The sequence below is a fragment of the Mirounga leonina genome, unplaced genomic scaffold, assembly GCF_011800145.1.
Source record: "Mirounga leonina isolate KUSES-001 unplaced genomic scaffold, KU_Mleo_1.0 Mir_151, whole genome shotgun sequence".
In the NCBI taxonomy this organism is placed as follows: domain Eukaryota; kingdom Metazoa; phylum Chordata; class Mammalia; order Carnivora; family Phocidae; genus Mirounga; species Mirounga leonina.
The window spans coordinates 105,061,289-105,083,734 of NW_023270377.1; the positions used below are offsets into that span (position 1 = coordinate 105,061,289).

The window sequence follows — 22,446 nt, forward strand, 5'->3', positions numbered from 1 at the left end:
GAGGCAGAGACCTCTTATCTTAACAAGGTTTTAAGCAATACAGTATGAATCATGGTTCACATTTAAGCAATAGAATATGAAACTGGGAGTCTTATGGAGGAGAAGCAGAGTAGGAAGACAGTAGTGAGATTGGCAGCAGGAAGCCAGTGTAAGTAGCCATTGCCAAGGACCAGGCAGAGACCCTGGAGCTCCCTCAAAATAGAAGTAAAGCCAGGAGGGTGAGGATAAGGCAGCTGGATGGAATGACATAAAGCAGGTGAGCTTGGTGGAAGCGGTGGATCAAGAATGAGGGAGGAGTGAGAAAAAGAGGAAGGGAGGACATGTGTATGTATGGCTTCAGCCACTGGGAGCAGGGGGCCTCATCCTTCACAGAACTGAGTAACCCAGACAAACAAGGGAGCAGCAACAAGTGGAGGGGGTTGGGGCATATTCCTTAGAGGTGACTTAGAAGTGACTGTTGACATCCAAGGGAGGTGTTCAGTCAGCAGCCGTGTTCATTGTGTAACAGAGAGGAAGGCAACACTGAAATGCTGCCACAGAGTGGAATGAGTTAGGGGCTGACATATTCCATGGAAGTTAGCAGTTCTGTGAGAGGAGTTGCCTTGGTGTGAAAGGAGAGAAGGCCGATTGTGGGAGTTGAGGAGGCAAGGAAGAAGAAGAGCGGGAGATAAGAGGGAAAGTGCAGACAGTTCTGGTAAGAACTTTTCTGGCCCTACTGAATGCTACTTTCATTCATATCCAGAGCAGGTTAATCAAATCATGCCTCCAAAAATCTTCATCTGTGGTAGCATTTTTTTAATTAACTTTATACTCATAAAATCTTGAGGGTCATGATAATTTCTTAATAATAAAGTAATATTGGGTAGCCTTTGGCTGTATTCATATACCAAGGCCTGATTTCGTTTTTCTCACATCTATTTGAGAAGAGAACTATGGTTTCGAATTTCTAAAATATTTACTGAAGAACTATAGTTTCCAAAATATTTGCAAAACATTTCCCTTCACCTTCCTTATGCTGGGAACAGAAAACAAGACTCCAGGCATGGTCTGGTCAGTGTAGGGCAGAGAGGAATGGATATGACCTCCTGGTGTGCACTTGTCTATGTGACCGCAGTCGATGCTTGCATTTGCTTTTTTTGGCAATCAAGTGACACCCAACCTTTAATCGTATCCCCTAGGTCTTTTTTATCAGGAAGTCTTAAGAAGGAAGACAAAAGGGAAACAATCGCCTTAACCAAAGCTAGGGTAGAATTACTGGCAAGTATTAACACAGTACCTCAGACTTGCAGACTTGCTTATGGGCATCTTGCGAGTCATTCCTCCATTGCGCCACAGGAAGTGGAGGGCATCATGCCGCCCACTCAAGGGAAGGCTGCACAGAGGGTCTTGAGACTCATCCACTCAGATTCACACAGGGGCTTCAAAGGGTGCTAGGGTCTTCAGTTTTTGCATAATTTCTACCTTATGCATAATGTGTCTTTTTTTGTTTGTTTTGTTTTGTTTCTTACTTTCAAGTGACTAAAAGAAATAAGCATAGAATAAGGAAACAAGAATCTCTCTTAATAGGCTCAGTGACCCAAATGACTCTGCTAAGTTTACAGAGCAGCAGTTAACCAAAATTGATTGGTTCATGAAAAAAAATAAAAATCAGCATGTGACTTGTCACCCCATTTACCCCAATGATTTACTAAAGGAATCAGCAGCTCCTGTTTTGCTCTGAAATCCTGAACCTGGTAAAATCCCAAGATGCACATAAAGGAAGAGGAGACCACATTGCTTCTGATATGTTTTTCTATTAGCTCATGTGTGTTTCCTGAGGACCACACACGCCTGTGCCTTGTACCGTTGGAACCTCCATAAGCTGGAGTCTCTGCCTGGCATCTGCGACTGGTCTCTGCTCATTCATGTCCACAGTGAGGCTCCCTTTCTTACTTTTCCTTTAAAAATTCTTTGCATTTCACATTTTTATTTCAAACATTACAGGGAATTTCAGTAACTATTTATCAAATGCCTATTTTGTGTTAGTCAGTGTGTTAATAGTTTTATATACATTATCTCCTTTGATTTATACAATATCAAACTGATATCATTATCCCCATTTTAGAGATAAGGAAACTGAGGCCTAGAGTGACCTCACTGACATTTTATAAACTGGTGTATTGAGTCACATGGATTCAACCCATAATAGTCTGGTCCAAAGGACAAAGCTTTTTCACTACAACAAAACCATTTCTGCACTTATAAAGTACCTAAGTACCCTGTACCCTTAGGAAGACTCTTGTATGTTGTTCCAAAGGAAGACAAAGTCTATAAAGTGTTTTCCCTTGAGAAGGCAAGTTCAAACGAAAGAGAAAGGAAAACAAGTTAATGTGCAGAAAGAAATGTAATGCTGTAGACTCCCTGCTTATCAATGGGTACTACCCTAATTTGTATCACTGTATATCATCTTGTACTCTGAAATCCACTCCATCATCCACCCCTCCAAATACTCTACCCATTGATGTTTGAAATGTTTCAGTCATACTTGTCACTCACAAACTGAATTAAATCCAATTTTATTCTCACTGTGACTTTAAGAGAATGAATAAATATGTAAAGTATCCTTGATGCCTAGTTTGTCCATAAGCTGAACACAACCCCAACCCTCACCTGCATTTCACTGGCCTGTGCAGTGTTGGCTCCCATCATACTCTTTATTCTTTTTAGAATTTTAAATCCATTGTCAAGATTTAAAATTTGGGAAGTTTTACGTGACCCACTTGTTTGACATTCATGAAAAGCATTATTACTTGTTACTAATGAATGTCACTGTTTCCTTTAGCCAAAAAAAAAAAAATTTCTACCAGTTTTCTTCTCTCCCTCTCTCTTTCTCTCTTTCTCTCCCTCCCCCCCATTTCTCTCCCTCTGACAATGAAGGGATATATCAGGTTCCATTTATTATCCAAACCAAAGCTGGCTTCACTTGTTTTTATTACTCATCTGGCCCCTGTAGGAATTTGAGTTTGTATTTAAAAAATGTATTTTTGGTATTGTGCCTTGCATTATCAAATTAAATATGATTTTTTTAATCTGTTACTTGGAAGAGATTTTTATTCTTCCAGTGCTACTTGTATATCTCAACGCTTTGACACAGGACATCAAATTGATGCAAACAAGATGCTATAGTGGGTAAGGGAGACGGTAGTTAGCATTGATAGACAGACTTCAGAATCTACCCTTTTCACCTTGAAAATAAAAATGGAGAGAAACAAAATCCTAGAGCAATATAGTTTCTTCAGGATTACATATGGATTTGTCTTTATTCGACTTTGACTACTTGGAATTTGCTTTGAATTCTCTGCTTGAAAAGATATTGAATTATGAAGACTCAAATTTTATTCTGTGTCTTTGTAACATTCATAGATGTTCTTTCAAACAGAAACAAAAGTCTTATTCCTGATCCTTTGAATGGCCTCTAAATACAGGTACTCAAATAACAGAAAATGGATAGGTATTTCTTTACCTTTTTGGTTACTTGACCTGAAGGGAATGTGTGTAGGCGACTATTTCATTTATTTACAACCAAGATGAATTGATATGTTTTTCTCCAAATCTCATGAGTTGGAGGCCAAATATTAACATTTAATTTTCTACAATGTTCTTTGTAGTATGAGATCTCCAATATAGAATTATAACTGGATGCATAAAAAGATGGCTTGACTTGCCTAAGACCACAGAGGTTTCAGGGACAAAGATAAGAACTAAAATGAGTGTTGCCACTACCATTTTTGAGCATTTACCATAGATCAGGCACCATGCTAAGTGACTATATGATCTCATTTAATTCTCTCAATAACTCTGTGGTATAGACTTTATCTCCATTTTAAAATTGAGGATACTGGGGAATCTCAGAAATAAAATGATTTGTCCAACCTAACACAGCTAGGAACTGGGGACTTGGGATTCCAGAATAAATGTGTGTGCTTCTGAAGCTAAGTCCTTAAAGCATCTCATCACACTACTCCTGCCATGCCTCCCCAGTTAAGAATTTGGGATATTATTTTCTGGTCTCTAAACTCAGAGCTGTACATGATATGTAAATGATAATGAAATGTAACATTGATTTTGAGTGTGTGTTGAGTGTTTTATTGATTTCTTTGTGACTACAGAGAGAGAACCAATATGAACCTGCTCCTTTGTGTTCTTGTTATAAAATTGCTGCATAATATACTTTGCCCTGAATATTGGCCAATTCCCATGCACCAGGAAGGTGATCCATCCTGTCCTTAACTAAGGCTGTGATGGGTGGGGAGTCCAGCCCACTCTGTGCAGTTTTCAGACTACCTCATATGACTCAGTTCAGCTCATCATTTCAAGTTGGTAGCATACCTGATGGATGGAACATGGAAATGAAAATGTCCCATCATATTTTCTAGCAGGACACCTGATGTTTGGATGAGTTAAATGGAGCAAGACAACAAAGCAAAGTTCACCTTGCACACTTAAAAAGGCTTTGAAAAATTGTGGTTACTATTTCAAGACTTGCTGTAATATAACATATTTTGTATTCCCCACCCCCCACCTTCTTTCAGAAATTTCAGTCTTTTATTAGTCATGAGTTTCAAATTACCATGTTGGAATGAAATGTTAGCACATAAAATACAGGCATCTTCAAAGCGTACAAATATATTTATATTTGTTAAATTTAGACATGGCTATTTTTGGCATGCTTGTTAAATTTAGACATGGGGTAGATACCATGTATGTGATCAAGGCCCTGCCTCTTGTGCCCTGCAAACTTAGACAAAACATCTGATACATATCTTAGACTCAGTTTCCTCATCTGTGAATGAAAATAATAGTACCTACTGCGCAAGCATGTTGTGTGGGAAAAATATCTTTATCCCCTAGTATATTTCTGGCTCAGAATAGTTATTCGTTCAATACAGATTTCTTCTCTACACTTTTCTTCTCTCAGTTAAATGATATGTCCTTACCATGAGTCTGAAAACACAGCTTTAAAAAAGGGAAAAACAATAGCTTCACCCTATTTATTTTTATTTTTATTTTTATTTTTTTTGCCAAAGGGTGACTAGTTATCTATTTGCCTAACTAACAAAGACAGTCATTAACTCCCAAGATCTTTAAAATATAGAGCAAAATGAAAAGCAACAAACAGGAAACTCTATAAAGACTTGTTTTTACCTAGAGTTAAAAGGTGATAAGAAACATCCCAAGCTGATTAAAACCTGTAGGCAGGTGGCTGGAACAAGTACTGGGAGTGATTTCAAGTGAGATTTGTGGTGCCCATTTCAAGTTAGTTACTGAGATAGCCAATCTCTGTGGAAAGAGAGCTGATGTTTAATGTTACATCAACAAGGCATTGGGCAGGTGGGGTGCTGTCAGCTACAACAAGCAATAGCAAGCTCTGTAAATCACCTGTGTTTCCGGAAAGACAGGAAAAATGTAAATTCCACTGGTTTTTGGAAGGTGGCCAAGGGTTTTGTAATTGGCATTCCAGCTTTTTGCATATGCTTATGAGATGAAAAGCCTTCTGGTTTCCCCTCCCCGCCCTCACATCCTGCTGCTGCAACCACCCAAATCACCTTTGAAAAGGGAGTCTTGGTAAAAGAGCCCCTACGTTATCCACATTTTCTCTCTCTTTTCTTAAATTTATGTTTTGCAGGACAAATGATACTGGCTTTCTTTCCTTCAAAGACCACTTGCCTGTCACTCAGATAGTTATCACTGATACCAACAGATCAAACTCAGAAGCTGCTTGGAGAATTGGTCCCTTGCGTTGCTATGGAGACCGTGAGTACTAAATCGAAAGAAGCTTTCTCTCTTCATTATATAAGCACAAGATGTTTTTATTCCCTTATCCCTTTTCCCTGCAATGTCCCTCAGTCTTGAAAATTATTCACATGCCCAGTGCTTTTCTACATCCCATTCTAAAACAATGAACCATGCTTAAGGGTTTTTTCATTTGCAGGGTACTTCTGGAATGCGGTATCATTTTATACAGAAGCCTCTTACCTCCACTTTCCTACCTTCCATGCGGAGTTCAGTGCTGATATTTCCTTCTTTTTTAAAACCACGGCTCTATCGGGAGTTTTCCTAGAAAACCTTGGCATGAAAGACTTCATCCGACTTGAAATTAGCTGTAAGTGCCCTCATTTATGAATTTAACATAATGTCAACAGAAGTCCCAGTCTTATCTTTGCCACAAACAGCTAGTACATGTGGATACTATCAAATTAATGCCTCTGGAAATCTGTAAAATTAGCCATGATAATTTCTAGTCCCTTCTAATGCTTTTTGTTTTATTATTGCCTATCAGTATGTAATCGTTCTCTCTTCAAAATAGTGCATTCTTCAAATTCTCATAGATATCTATTATAGCGTACTTTATCTGTCCATGGGTATTGCTTACCTTTGACTTTTAAGCTTCCACACCCCAGAACTTTTTCACTTCAATTTCCATGGAAAGCTTAATGTATTATTATTATGCATTCTATTCATATTTAGGATCTACTTTTTGTTGTACTTTGCTCTGACAGCAATTCCCTGATTTATTTCCCACCATTAGGAGTGTGTGACTACAGAATTCCCATTGTTTTTCAACTACTTCACCATAAGCAGCGGTGTAGCTAAAGACTTTGACTCCAGGATATGGAGCATTGTCTAACATCCCATCTCCTATATACAAATTATATTCAGTAATGATTATGAAGTTAAATGAAGAATAATAGAAATGTAGATGGCAAAATGTCCTAATATTGAACACCTACATGCAATAATACCAATAAAAAAATTCCAGTACAAAGAAGAAAAGACATGATGGTTCCTAATTACATTAGTCCTTTTTTTTTCTAAATAAAAAGGACAAAAACATACCGTATATTGGTTTGTTCCAGTAATAGTCATATTAAAATTTCTGTTCCTTCAACTTTACTTCTGCAAATTTGTGGATGAATTCATCAAAATCAATTGTCTTCACATATGTATATTCAAAACAGAGTATAATCAGATTTGCCCATCTATCTTATATCGATCAAAGGATAGTTTTACTAATTTTAAATTTAAAATAACTTTTTTTTCAGATTAAGCAACAGACATGTAAATTTTAGGAAAGATTTTAAACATAAAGATGAATTTGGTAGATAGTCATAAAAATATTTTATTTTATAATAAATTCCAGAAATTGTGATTCTTTCCAATGATTTCTTCAGGATCAATTCTAGCAACTTTTAAATATCTCTGTAATCAATAAAAAAAAAATTCACTAAAATATTTTCATCAGAAATTTCATCACAGATTACTATTCTGTTTGGTAAAATCTTATATAATTCCTAAAGTTTTGCATTTGTGTGAGCTCTCTTTGGGTGCAATCTGTGTCACAAGCCCTGTGATAATGTGTATTCATGTGTGTGTTTCAACAGTAGATTTCAGTTAAACAAGGATAGCACAGTAATTGTAAAAATGAGACATCAGAAGCTGAATTCTTTTTTTTTCATTTATTTTTTTTTATTATTCTTATGTTAATCCCCATACATTATTACATCATTAGTTTTAGATGTAGTGTTCCATGATTCATTGTTTGTGCATAACACCCAGTGCTCCATGTAGAACGTGCCCTCCTCAATACCCACCACCAGGCCAACCCATCTTCCCACCCCCCTCCCCTCTAGAACCCTCAGTTTGTTTTTCAGAGTCCATTGTCTTTCATGGTTCGTCTACCCCTCGATTTCCCCTGCTTCATTCTTCCCCTCCTGCTACCTTCAGAAGCTGAATTCTTACTCTTAAAACTAAGCCCATATATTTGAGTCTGCATGTTCAAGAGCCAAAGGTGTATCTGGAGTTGTCTGTATTAACTTCCCTCTTGAATATAATATTTATTAAGTGGTAAGTAATAAAATGTGCTTGAGGCTTGCATATACATTATTAAAAATTCATACTGATATCAGCATTTGTTAAAATTTAGACCAACAAAAGGCTTTTTTTGGTGGAGGAATGTTTTTTTCACTGATACTGTTTAGAATTGCTGGTGCGTGGCAATAATAAAAGCATCTACTTTTAGTTGCTTTTGCTGGCTTTCTGATTTTCTGCACTCACTGCCCACCCCCCTTATTTCTTATACATGAATGGACTGCTCCCACCAACTTGCCCTTGTTATGCTCATGACCATGATGACTTGGGCTTGTCATTAGATGTCTCATATATCTGTGTCTACACGGATTTTCCATAGTTTCCATAGTTTTCCATAGTTTGATGGAGGCAATTGACCCATACTGTGATAGTGATGTGACTGCATGAAATACCCTTAAAAACATAAGTAACGTCTTGGCAACAGGAGCTTGAAAATTTGAGAGCTCCAGAGAAAGAAACAAAAGTGCTAGCTGGCAGATGACTGAGGTGTTTGCACCAGCCCCCTGCAAATCACCAAACAGCTAAGTGTTTCTTTTGCAGTTATAGAACAACACATACAAGGAAAGAGATCTCTTTAATTGGTAGCTTTAACCTTTACTCTGATGATTTAGACTATTAATGGGAGGAAGCTCTTGTGGCTTTAGTGTGAAATAAGATCTCTCCTATCTAACCTAGCCAGGCTCTGAAAATGTGGGGTTGAGTGCCAACCATTGCATAATATGGATATAATAACCTCAATGTAAATTTAATAAAAATCAGGCCCTAAGGCCTTTTGATTCATTAAAGCAGCAGCAAATGTCATGGCATATTATCACAAGGTAATGAGCAATGATTTAGTGTTAATTACATTTCAATGTCCGATTTGTTTGTACTTTCTGGTACTGTATTTTGTCCTTCGGGTTATACAAAAATGTTTTAAATGCAGATGGTATTTAATTTGATGAAAATTTAAAAGTCCATTGATATAATTGTTTGCCATACACTTTTTCACCAGGTTGAAGAACATATACTTTTTTGAAACAAGAAGATTTTATATAAAAAATTTAAAGTACAAGACTTCATATTTTTCAAAATATTGTAATTTATTATTATTATTTAAAAGAAAAAAAAATAAATTGAAAGGAATCTTGCATTTCTTATTAACAGCTACACTCATCCTATGCCTTTTCTATAGATAAAATTTTCACCCTAAGGGGTTCATAACAAGATACTTCTACAGATCAGCTACTTATAAAGGAAATGGTCTTTAAACAGAATAGATTTCTCTTCCATCCCTAAGGAGTATTTCTCTATAACCATCTGAACAGAAGCTTCCAAAGTTGATATATCCATATTGTTCAACAGGGAACAAGAAGTCTCCATGAAATTTTCAATCCATTTCTTTCTGGGTCACTTCCAGCTAAGACGTGTGAATTATGTAGCCTTGAGATTGGTCCATATTCTATGAGAAACAAGACATTTCACAGTGTCAGGTCTTAGTGGAACTGTTTCAAATGAGACTGAGGGGGAAAAATGAGATATTTTGACAATTATCTCACAATGGCTGTGAGGATGGAAACATATTTTGAAGTGGGTGAGGAGGAGCAGAGGGGAATGGCTGTTGAGAGTCAGTGTGGTGTAGCAGAAAGAGCCTATTGCTTAGAACCCCAGGTGGATTCAAATTTCCATCCCTCTAAGTTTAATCGTGAGCATGTTCTTCACCCCCTTAGTGCTTACTTATGCAAAATGGGGTTTATGATACCCATATGCCAATCAGATGTATTTGGCTACAATTAAATAAAATTTAATTTGAACTGGTAGACACAAGGATGGGGATTCACTGGTACTGGGACATGTGACTAAGTCCAGAATTGATGAGACACTTTATTTCTGGTTGGTTTCATCAGTTTCATAATGTTATCTGGATTCAATTTATTTCTCTCCCTGCACTGACTTCTGAATACCTTCTTCAGTCTAAAGCTAGCTCTCCTTCAAGGGAGAGCTACATTTCAGCTGATGGGTGAAACTCCTGATGTGCAACATCTGAACACCTCTGACCAATGCCTCTGGCCATGGAAGTAAGGATTGCAGAGTGGTTTTGCCAGGGTCCACCTTTACACCTGGATGGGGGTGGAGTGGGGCGGGGGGGGGGGCTAACTCTCTCTAAATTCTATAAAGGGGGAAAAGTAATGTCCCTCTTAACTTCTCAGTTCTTGGCTGTGACCCCTGTAATAAAAGACAGAGTAACAAGAGAAAAACTAAACAGAAGTTTACTAACCTTCACGCATTGTGTATACATGGGAGATGCACTGAGAAAAATGAGTAACTCAAAGAGGTGGCTTAGAACTATAGCTTATTATATAGCATGTTCAACAGAGAATGATAAATTTATGGAGAAATAATAGACAAACGAAGCAGCTTTAGGTTTCCAAGAGTAGTGATAAAGGCTGGTTAGTAAAGTTTCTTATGCAGATCCCTCTGGTGCCATCTCTAGACTGTTAGGGTCTAAAGTTGTCTCCAGGGGTGCCTGGGTGGCTCAGTCAGTTAAACATCTGCCTTCAGCTCAGGTCATGATCCCCAGGTCCTTGGGGCAAGCTCCATATCTGGTTCCCTGCTCAGTGGGCAGTCTGCTTCTCCCTCTCCTTCTGCCACTTCCTCTGCTTATGCTCTCTCTCTCTCTCTTTCTCTCTTCCTTTTAAATAAATAAATAAAATCTTAAAAAAATGAAGTTGTCTCCAGGCAATTAACTTTGTCCTCCTGGTAGAGAAGGGAGGAGAGTCATCTTTGTAAATTTATGTCCTGCTTTAAACAAACAGGGGGAGAGCAGGGAGCATTCCATGCCTCTGCTTCTTCTCAATTGCTTTCAGCTCAAAATCGTCCTGATTTTAAAATAGCATATTCTGGAGTGGTGTATTTTGTGAGTTTTCAAGCCCATGGAAGAAGTGAATGAGATATACATATTTCATATATATATATATATATGTATATGTATTTGTTATATGATATACATATGTATATGGGGGAAAAAGAGAGAGACTTGAGTTGTGATGCTCAGCAGTATCATATCAAGAAAGTACCAAAAAAAAATAATAATAATATTACCAAATAATCCTCAGAGATGATAAAATTAATACTACTAATAATTAAATTTATACATTTATATAATATAAAATGTAACACTAAAACTAAATTGTTTAGTGTCTACTCTGATTAGACACTGTATTAAATGCTTTTCATTTATTATTCATTTTTTTCAAACAATCCTATTGAAGATCATCAAGATACTGCACTATGATTTTCATTGTTCAACTCCTAGTCCAATGTATAGATGAGGAAGGCAACCCTAAGGAAACTTAGTAACACACGTAGAGTTACACAGCTAGTAAGAGTCAAAATCCAGGATCAACCTACCTTTCTTCCTTAGTGCAACTCCCTATTCTGTTTTGCAAGACTGCCTCAAAACCCAAGAATGTTAGGATTCAGAAAAAAATAGAATTACTTTTCTCCATGATTTGAAATGTAAAACATTCAGGAAGTCCTCGAAATTTTATGTAAAGTGTATGTCCTTTTTTCTAGAGTTGCCTTATCTCCAGAAATGTTTAATGATATGTCATGTAGTTCATATTTCCCTTTTTATAGATGTATGCACAGAAGATCAGAGAGGCTAAGTGACTTCTTCTTTGTCCATAAATTGTCCCTGGGATCTGTCTCATGCCCAACATGGGGTCAGGGCACAGGACATAGACACAAGGTTCTAGGAAGGGAGAGCATTATATAGGAGCCTCTACTCAGAAAGCCTCTCATCTTCTAAAAGAACTTGGTAGACATTCTCTTGAACTTATAGCACTTTCCCCCACTTAGCACGCCCCTTCTTTGTCAATCTTGAAAGTACACTGTGAGCTCATTGGGTTTCATTCATCTATGCATTCTCAGGGTCGAACACAAGACCTGGATTGGTAAAAACCTACTGAAGGGCTAAATGACTCTATACTTTTGTCTTGAACCACAAGGGAGTAAATGATGAGAGAAGATATTTGTCAGACAGGTGGGAGAAAGAAAGGCCAGGGGGTAAATTCATGTTGGAGCTAAGGGCTGACACAGGGCTCCTGGTTTTCCCCTCCAGGGCCATTCGTAATTCACCATCTCTCCAGCAAAGGAGAGCAGACTTTGTTTTGTGTCAGGTCCCCATCCTCAGAGTCACTAGGCAATGTTGGGAGTATCACTTATTTACTTATGTTATTATTATTCAGTTGTTTCCAGGTACCTCTATTATATATTCTAGCTTTGACCCCCCAGGGGCACAGCATAAGTTTGAAGGAAGAATAATTTTTTTTTTTTTATAGGAAGAGTGGGTTAAAAATGAGCTCCGGAGACACATCACCTGGATTTAAATCTTGATTCTCCTCCATCTGGGTTGGGGCAACTTGTCAGCTCAGTTCCCTCAGCTGCAGTATGTTACCTGTCTCATAAGAGTATAGTGATGCTTAAAATATTAAGGAGTTCATTCATGAAAAATGCTCAGCAGAGTGTCTGGTTTGTGGTAAGCACTCAATAAACATTAGCTCTGATTACTGCATTTTACTGATTGTCCCCCAGTTCTAGGAGGAATGGGCTGAACAAAGTATGTTTTTAATAGTGACCTAAATAAAATTAAATAGTAATAATTAAAAATATTTTTCAAGGAAGTTAATGCCTTGGTATAAACCAAAAAAAAAAAAAAAATCCAAAGAAAATTACAAACTTGTATTTAGTATGTGTGGTGTAATGTTTTAATGAATGAGCCTTTGGTTGAATGAGAGCTTCCTATATACAAGCCATGGTGCTAGTGTCCAAAAAGTGAAGTGTCGGTCTAGAATTTGCAGACTAGCTGGGGAGACAGACCATAAAAAGATCATTGTACAACAGGGGGATAAATGTTGGAGCAGGGATAAGCCTGTACAGGAACCCTACCAAGGAGGGGGGTGACAGGGGGTGGTGGGTAGATGCAGCAGTAGAGCAAGAGCTCCATAAAGATGTGCTGTCCATGTAGAACGTAATATCCACAAGACCAGATTTTCAGGAAGGCTTTTAGCAAAATCTTTAACATTTTTCCTCTCCAATTCTCACCAATTTTTACCTTTGTTCTGTAGAGAGAAATAAATTGAGGTCCCAGTTATCTCACAGTTAGTGTTTATTTGATCTCAAGAAGTGCAGAGCTGCAAGGTGGCATCTGTGCCCTGAATAAGAAACAGGAAATGGCTCAAAGGGCCAACTTCATTCTTATTTAATCTTTTAATTGTTGAACCCAATTTGTTCGCCTCAGTTCTGTCTCCTTTAATGCATGGGTTTATGAGCCAAAGCCATGTGATTGAGTTGGCCAGCCGTGCCACTATAGTAATAGCAATAGCTATCACTTTGAGTACGTCTTATGTGCCAGGCATGGGTCTATGAACTTCATCAGAATTAAGTCATAAACAACCTGACAGGCACTATTTTTATTCCCATTTTACAAATGAGAAAATTGAGTCATGACAAGATCAAAAACGTGGCTCCAGGGTCCACGCTTTCAAATCCCATTTGAGGGCCTCTACCTTCCTGCCTCTCTTAATTTAGGTCAGGGCTCACCTTGACCAGAATGCAAAACAATTCAAGCTCTTAGTTACTTGAAATTCCACCTACTGTGGGCTTCTTATACAAAGGCTGATTTTCTGTTTGGGTTTAAAGGCTGAGGAGGGAGTGGTCCAGGGTGCTATTTGACCTTTGGTATTACTGATAATTCAGTTGATGACTTTGTCAAATAAATACCCATGTCCTATTTTAAGTGTAAAGGAGAGGGGGCTTCCCAAGGTGCCGAGAAGGAAGGGAAGATCTGTCGTAGGAAGGCTCCAGTGACTGAAAGGGCACTGTTTTCTCATCAACATCAATTTATAATTTGCCTCTCCACATCCTTCAGATTTAAGAAAAATTCTTATGTAATAATGGAAAATACAAAAAGACATACTCAATAGAGAAAAATGGAGAAGAATTCTACTTTTGGAGTCAGATTCTTTGTCCTGTCTGAGAAACTGAGAAAATTTTACTTCTCTGAACTTTAGTTTTTTCACCCATAAAATGGGAATAAAAATGATGCCTTTCTCATAGGGTTATTTTGAGAATTAAAATGACAGACTCTATGGTCAGTATTTAATGTAGCACTCAGCAGAATTCATTGTACCTATTGTGTTCCTGCTACTTCTCTCTCTTTCTCTCTCTCCCTCAGTTGGTATGTCACCACCACCACCATCATCACTACCATCACCACCATCATCATCACCATCACCACCATCATCACCACCATCATCATCACCAACACCACCACTGCCCACACCACTACCACTGTCATCATCATCATCATTGGTATTATTACTCCTGACTGGCTGACTCCTGGAATGTGTGATATGCAGATTTTTATAGAAAGGTAGAAAGAGTCATAGAAGGGGGAAGGGGGGCTTATGTTTGATCCCAGGCACCACTACTTGCAGTGATATGTCCTTGAGACAAGTACTTAAACTCTCTGAGTCTCCTTGAAATAGAGAAAAAAAAGTCATAAGAATAGCATGAATGATTATAATCACATGAATTAATGAAATAACATAGAGGAGAAGATTGGACTTTCAAGGGCATGAATCCTCTCCGTGCAGGAATGTAGCAACCTCGCTAATCTAGTATCTACAGATATCCACGAAGACACACTTGAAGCCAAAATAGACCCAGAAACCCCAGAGCCTTGCACTGATGCATGTTTATCAGATTGGCGTCTATGGCCCTGGCCCCTATCCAGTTTCCTGAATTCTCACAATGAGTATCAACTGGACCAAAAAAAGAGTTTGGGACTTAGTATCTAGTAATTTTCACAACTAATTGGTAATTTTAATATTGCAGAGATTTCAAATGAAGACCTCCTCACCTTGTATTGACTTACAGTTATTTATACCATTCTTCAGTGCGCCTGTGATCTCAGTGCACTGACTGACACCTCCCCTCATCTTCCTATCCATTTCCCTTGTTGGTTTCAGCTCCATCTGAGATCACTTTTGCCATTGATGTCGGGAATGGCCCTGTAGAGCTCATAGTTCACTCTCCTTCTCTTCTGAATGACAACCAATGGCATTACGTCCGGGCTGAGAGGAACCTCAAGGAGACTTCACTCCAGGTGGACAGCCTCCCAAGGATGACCAGGGAGACTTCGGAGGAAGGCCATTTCCGATTGCAGCTGAACAGCCAGTTGTTTGTAGGTAAGGGACATTTTGAGTCCCCTCTGTACTAACACCCTACAAGACTTCTGTGTCACCAGGCTCAGGGAAAATTATGATTTTGTTTCAGACCCGAGGGATGGTTAAAATATGTCATAAAGCATTTATAACTATAGATTTCATTTTACAAATTCTTTCATTCTAGCTTCATTAGCCATAGCACTAAGAGATTATGCCACCTCTTAGAAATTCTGAGGTGGTCTCTGACTCTTTGTCTCTTTTCTCCTTGTACATATTGTCTTCAGATGTCCAAAGACTCCTATTATTTTTCATTCTTACAGTCAAAATCTACCTGTAGAAAAAGAATATACCAGCTATTTACACCTTAGTAGGTGTTGCCTCTAAGTCAGTGAGCCACGCATCACACCCTTCCTAGTGATATCTGATTCCTGATAATTATTGATAACTGTACAATAAAATACATTACAGAATTTCAAAGGGATGTGTCACCAGTCATATGGTGGGAGAAGAAACTACTGTTTTCCACAAGCTTCTCTGATGCTCCCTGAAATCACATCATTCAGGCAGCTTCCTTACATTTGCACAAAAAAAGCAGGCCTGGCCCCCAAGCTGACATCCCTTCTTTGGGAAGTTCCTCCTGAGACTCAGAATCAGCCTCTAGACAAGTTGTTCTTCTGAACTGACTGCCACCGCTTATAGTGTGGACCAGAAAGTTTCAAATGTCCCTTACTGAGTCCATTCATTCATTCCATAAATAGTCACTAAGCACTGAGAACAAGTCAGGAGCCTTGTTGGATGATGGGAATTGAAAGATAAATTGTTCAGTGACACTACCTTTCAAAGAGCTGTGTGTGCCTGTGTATGTGTGGAGGAAAGAGAGACCGAGAAACAGCAATAGAGAGGAAGAGAATTTAGCCACATGAGTCTAAGGTAGGAAAGGTCAGCCTCATAGCTAGAAATTAGAAAGGATTTTTTGAAAGTAGGTTGAGCAGGGCTTGTAAATCCTCAAAGTACAAATTATAGTTGTAAATATTAGGGCCATTGTAATATTATCAAAGCTAAGAAGCTGTTCTTATATAAAACTTGAAGTTCAGATGTTTAGAACAGTGATATAAGTAAGGTCCAAAATTTTCCAGTCAACCAGATTCAATTTTCTTTCCTTATTTATTTATTTAGCCAACTCTCACACTACAGAGGTTTACTACTAGTAATGAAATGCCATAAGTAATAAATGGAGGTTTCTTACAAGTTTTCTTTAAATGGGTTTTGTGCAACTTTTAACTCTGACAAAAGCAGTCACTAATAGCATACCAGCTAAAAGAAGAAATAAAGTAACAGAATATGTCATGTTTTGTCTTCTCAAGAGGAATCATATTTCTTTCTTCATCTGTCATGTTTTACCTATCTAGCAGAAACTATAAGTGATTAAAGCATTTTTATGATTATAAGGTACTTAATTAATAACCTACATGAGTGATATGATTTACTCTTAAAATATTTTTGAAAATTTATATTGCTGTTTTAATTCTATTTAAACATCACATTTCATTTCTCTGAAGAAGTTTGCTAGTCGTCAAGATTTAATGTCTTTTTTGGTGAAATCAATTCAAGTAGTTTGCAATTTTCATAAATTATATTCCATGCCAAAGTTTAATTTATCTTCAGGTAGTATTTGTGAATCTTTCTGGCAGAAAGGTGTATATAAGATGGAATAATATTTTTTATCCTTTCATACGAATTTCATGCCGTTATGAAATTATCATATGGCCTGAATATGTGATAAACTTTGTGCAAGTCAGAAGGGAAATGTCATGGCTGTGTTTTATGGCAGGTTTTTATCTCCAGACGTTTCAGTTAAATTGATCACAAGTGCAGGGAGTTGTAGGAGCATGTCGATGGGTCTGGAGGACATACCCTGCTTGAGCTGGAGCCAAGGTCAGCTGCAGTGAGAGCACCTGCTTCTGTTATGTTTCCCTCCAATAAGTTCCATCTCAGATGTTACTCTGCTTTATTGAATTTGTCTTAATGTACTTGAAGAAGAAAAAAAAACATGCTGTTGGAGGTCATTTTAGTCTGTTGGTTTGAATTCTATTGTTTAGTGTTCAGCAATACGCCCATTTAAACATGCCAGGTGGCCAAAAATGCTGAAGTCCCAGTATTTCCATTTTGTACCATTCAGTGGTCCAAAACCAAAACCAAAACAAAACAAAAAAACACAAAAAAACAAAAACAAAAACCCTTTACTTAGCTCTAGCAGCCAAAATGAAGAATTATATTCCCTATCATTCAGAAATTCAGAGACACTAGATATTTATATTTGCTAGGCAGAAAAAGATCTGATTGGTGTGTACTTCTTCCCAGGGATAGATTGAAGGTAGCAGTATTTTTTTTGGGGGGGGGTGCTTTTCTGGATCCTACTCTGTATTCTGTTTTTCTTTTTTTTTACAGTTCTTTTTTTTTAATGTTATGTTAGTCACCATACAATACATCATTAGTTTTTGATGTGGTGTTCCACAATCCATTGTTTTCGTATAAGACCCAGTGCTCCATGCAGTATGTGCCCTCCTTAATACCCATCAAGGGGCTAACAATTCCTCCTCCCCCCTCCCCTCTAAAACCCTGTTTGTTCCTCAGAGTCCATAGTCTCTCATCATTCATCTCTCCCTCCAATTCCCCCCCCCATTTTTCCCTTCCTTCTCCTAATGTCCTCCATGCTATTCTGAAGGTAGCAGTATTTAAATATTCATTTGGATATGCCTGTCTGGATACCCTTATCCATTAAAGATCTTTCAGTCAAAACAGAGCATCATTCAACATTGTAATCACTGGTGTTGATGTGTGCTCGTGAGTGCTTCCTGAGTACCAGAAACAGGTTGAATATTATAGAACAGGATGTAACTCTGCACACTGCCACTGTCATTGAAATGTGACAAGTTGAAGTGTTCATATATGAGTCAATGCATGCTGGATTCCCAGAGTTAATATTTTTATTTTCAGACTTTTATCACCATGATAGTTAGGGACATTTGCAACCATGCCATATTACTGATCACATGTCACAGTTTTTTTTTTTTTAACAGAGTAAGAGAAACTTCATAACACATAGAATCTGAAATGTATGCTGCAAGCATGTAATTGTCTCATCATTGAAACTCTTGGAGCTATTACCCCTCTGGTTTTCTGTTCCCCACAAATGTGCCAGTCAGTGTGCAGATGAGGCAAGAGGAATCCAAGAACTAGCACCCATTGCTGAAAGTGAAATGGAGAGATGTGGGTGTGTAACCCATGTCAAGAGCAAACAGGCCACAGGACATTGGTTAAAAAACACCTAGCCCCTGTATACCCGTTGTCTTTATCTGCAAAATGGAAAAGAAGAGTCTGGTAACTGATCTCTCAGGATCCAAAGATCGACAACCTCCATGTTTATGTTAGGAATAACAATCATTCTTATCCCCATTCTCCCCAAATCTGAATTGCATCTTTCCAAATTTGTTGCAGTTATAGACATTTTATAAAGATGTGGGTCTGTGAGTCTCATTTTTTTACTGCTTTCTTCTTATTTATTTTTGTCTTTCATGGGCTTGTGTTTTGTTTGTTGGTTTTCATTGTTTTTGTCTTAGCTGTTTACTTGTGTCAAAGTAAACTGAAGTTGCTCCCATTTTACAGCTCCTTGGGGAAAATACTACACTATGAAAGAGAACAATATGATTCTTGATAAATCATAAAGTTCAAAGAGATCCCTAAAGATGATGTTCCTGCTTCCATGCTGGTAGGGAAAAATTATTCCTATTTGCAGGTGAAGCATGCTAAACTTCTTGCAGTCAGTGGTGAAGCCAGTCAGGGAGAGTTCACACACAGTAACTTAGCGCTCCAGAACTGCATAAACAGGTGCTCTGTGGCAAAATACAGCCACACACATGAGCTGCCAGAGAATCTATATGTGAATAGTCACTTACATTTATCCTTGTAACTCAGGAGGATGGCTTTCCTCATGCAGGCCAGTAGAGTTTTCTATTTGAGAGGATATAATGTGTCTCAAAGCACAGGAGGACGTATGTATCCTTTTCATATTAAAAAGTAACAGAAAAATTACCTTTTAGCACATTTGTTATATGAGCCATAGTGCATAGAAGATGTTACTTAACATTACATCAGTGGGGAAACCAAAAGTAAAGGAATCATTGTCTTTTCAACATCATGTAAATTAACCAAAAATGTTTATTTTTTCAAAGGTAAGTCATACATCAAGTATACTTGAATTATTTTTCTTAGTAAAAAAATTGAATATGCAATTTCTGATATTCCCCATTAATAGTTAAAAATAAGAAATTGTTGTGATGAGTTTAAGAAGTTGATAAGAGACCTCATAATGCCAGCAGGGCAAGTCCCAGAAATGCTGTGCTTCGTTGCTATGGGCCAAGTACCTAGACGAGCACCCAGTGTCCACTCAATAAAAAATTCTATGATGAAAAAAAAAAGCAGAAAACAAAACAAAACAAACAAACAAACAATGATGCAGAACTACCTGCTTTTATCCCATGCATTTTCTTTCCCCAACACCACTGTTCCACCAAATCACACTCTTATAACTTGAAAGTGTTTTGAAAGAACATTGGTTCTATTTTTATATTAGGAGAAGTAAATGATTAAATCACCCCCTTCTGCAAAATTTTGTCTCTTCTTTAAGATATTCAGACTTGAAGGCATTTAACCCATTCCAATAGCCCATTTTTAGTGTTTTCTGCCCCTCAATACTCCAGAAACTTTTTTGAAATGTTTATCTGCAACCCTTTCTGTTTTAAATAAAGCTCATTTCATCATATGCTGGTCTGCATTGGATTGATAATGGGTAATTGAAGGAGAATGTAAAGTTTTCTTGTTTAGTTTGATTGATTGATTGATTGCCATTGATAAAACGTATCACAAGTCATACTGCCTTTTTTAAAGGAGGGTGCAGTAGGGCATATGGCATCATTTTCTTCAGCAAACCCAGGGAAAGAAGCCCTGAGATTTAGACTACACAAAAACCCAATGTTAGAGCAGTTATTCTGATTCCTCTGGCACTGGCAGCCATCAAAATTTATAACCCGGTAAAAAAAAAAAAAAAAAAAAATAGGGCAGTGTCATTTACGTGGAGCTGGGGTGATAATCATAAAAAAAGAAAGTAAATCCAGACCATTATGGAAAATAAAATCAGTACTCCCTGGATGTTCAAGGACCTGATCTAAGGGACAGAAGGGAGGTGAGAAGTTGTTTATGTTTTTTCCAAAGCCAAGATGCCATTGAGCATTAACAATCAGGGAAAATCCGGGTTGGATAAAAGCAGACCCAGCAAGGCATGCAGACGCTGGGACTCTATCCGCAGCTTAGTGAGCCTGTTTCAATTTCTCCAAGGCTTTGTCGACATGGCTGAGGATTCAGAGAAGGAGGTGAGAAAGCCCTTGAACAGAGCGATGGAGGGGAAGAAAATGTAATCGCAATCCTCTGCAAAGTGTTACTGGCAGATTTACACTCAGTTCACATGTTGTTACCAAGTTTCTTTTGATCCAAGAAGGAAGGGATTTGGCTTCAAAATCACTTGTGTAGTGGAAAGCAATTTTGTAGAAGAGGAGAGAAGTGCCACATTTCGATCCAGCTTCCTCCATCATTCATACACCAGGTTAAATGGTGAGGGTTGTCACAGGATCTATTTATGGTGTAGAGAGAGGCTTTAGGAACCCATGGCAGATTTGGGAATGTGCTGCTCAGGTCCCTCTTCAAGAAGGACTTGTTGCCCTGCCATGGGAAGGCTGTTGGCAGTTAGTCTTCGTGTGTCTACCCTTCAGGGACTGCCTCAGCTGCAGAGAAACACCTGGACAAAGTCACATCCTTTGCTAGGGTGTCCACAATGACCATCTGAATCCAGGGTATAAAGGTTTGGCCATTTTGGCCCAAAGCTCTCATGGGTTTTTTCTATTCCCACTCCACCCCTCTACCTGTGACCCTACTCATCACACCAGGTTATAATGATCTGGTTATTGTCTCTCTCCCCTCTAGTGGTTTCCTTGTGGGCATACATAGTGCCTAATTTATCTTTACATCCTTGTGCCTGCTGCAGGTTCTCTGATATATTTTGAATTCAGTAAATGTATAATCAATTCCTGAAAGGATTGAATGCAAAGTTCCAAATGCTGGCTCTTTTAATACTGACTTTATTTTAAGTCATTTACCTTTTATGAGCCTCAGTTATTCCATCTGCCCACTGGGCTTAATAATCAATACTTCATAAGTCAGTGGCAAAGATTAAATGAACATTTTTTTTCTCCTACTTGGAATTCTCTGTCAAGGGTTATTAAATAAGAGTTGCAAGCAAAATATCATTTTAAATGGGAAATTATTTGTGCCCCCACCCCAGGGGGATAATAAGGCACTGCTTTGCCTGGAAATTTATGAGATTTGACATTTAAAGGATACATTCAATTAGTGCAATAGCTCCCAGGGGAGGGATCCTGCCGCACACTGGGTTTTATCCCCTCCTTTGCACAAATCAGCAAAACTGTCCCCACATGGTAGTGTATCTGATGTGTGAATGCCTCAAAAGCTGAGGTAGGGCCTTTAAAAAAGGGAACTTTATAGCTGCCGTTGTCTTAGCAACTAGCTTTCAAAGGGAAAGGGATTTTCAAAACCCCATTTTCAAATCGTTATATGGTATGCACAAACTTGCTCTGAGGTATTGCCACTGGATTCCCTTTGCAGTTGCTCTTGTTTTCCCTGTGCTCTGGTGGGTGAAGAGGGGCTTATTTATGGAAAATCCTGTCAGATCAGAGAAGGTGCTCAGGCCAGTCCCTCCATTTGATGATTCAGTGATACTGTAAGTTTTATGAAATAAACTGAAAGCCATCCACAGCCAACACCCATTTGTGGAGACATCTAAGTAATCATGACCTTCAGCAACTGCCTTTCTCTTAGCCCATGCTGCCAGGAAGGCAGCAGCAAAAAGCCAAACCAGTTTTTGGTTTTGTTTTTGTTTTTTCTAATCGGAATAATTTTCAGTTTTTGTTTTAATTGAAGTAATTTTTTAAGCAAAGTTTATTTTTTGTTCTTTCAAGTATCAGCCTTATCCTCTCTTCTTTCCCTGTCCAAATAACCCAAAGACCAATAAGTTCTTCATAACAGATTATGCACCATTTTGCCAGATTGGGGAGAAAACACTGAAAGATGTCAGATCCTGTCCCTCCATTTGCCACTGTGTCTTTCTTCTCTTCTCTCACTATTTTTTTGAACACAATTCATTTAACAAATATTTTCTGAACATATTTTCCGTTATCAGCCCTAGGATAGGTAACAA

General features: G+C 38.1%; 1 protein-coding gene across 1 annotated transcript in view; it reads left to right on the top strand.

Moving 5' to 3' along the window:
• The window catches only part of CNTNAP5 (contactin associated protein family member 5), a 632,291-nt gene that overhangs the window by 491,171 nt on the left and 118,674 nt on the right, over positions 1-22,446 (top strand). The window contains exons 13-15 of the mRNA XM_035008223.1: positions 5,666-5,793; positions 5,972-6,142; positions 14,922-15,140. Coding sequence (XP_034864114.1) covers positions 5,666-5,793; positions 5,972-6,142; positions 14,922-15,140 — 518 coding nt within the window. The remainder of the gene's footprint in view (positions 1-5,665; positions 5,794-5,971; positions 6,143-14,921; positions 15,141-22,446) is intronic.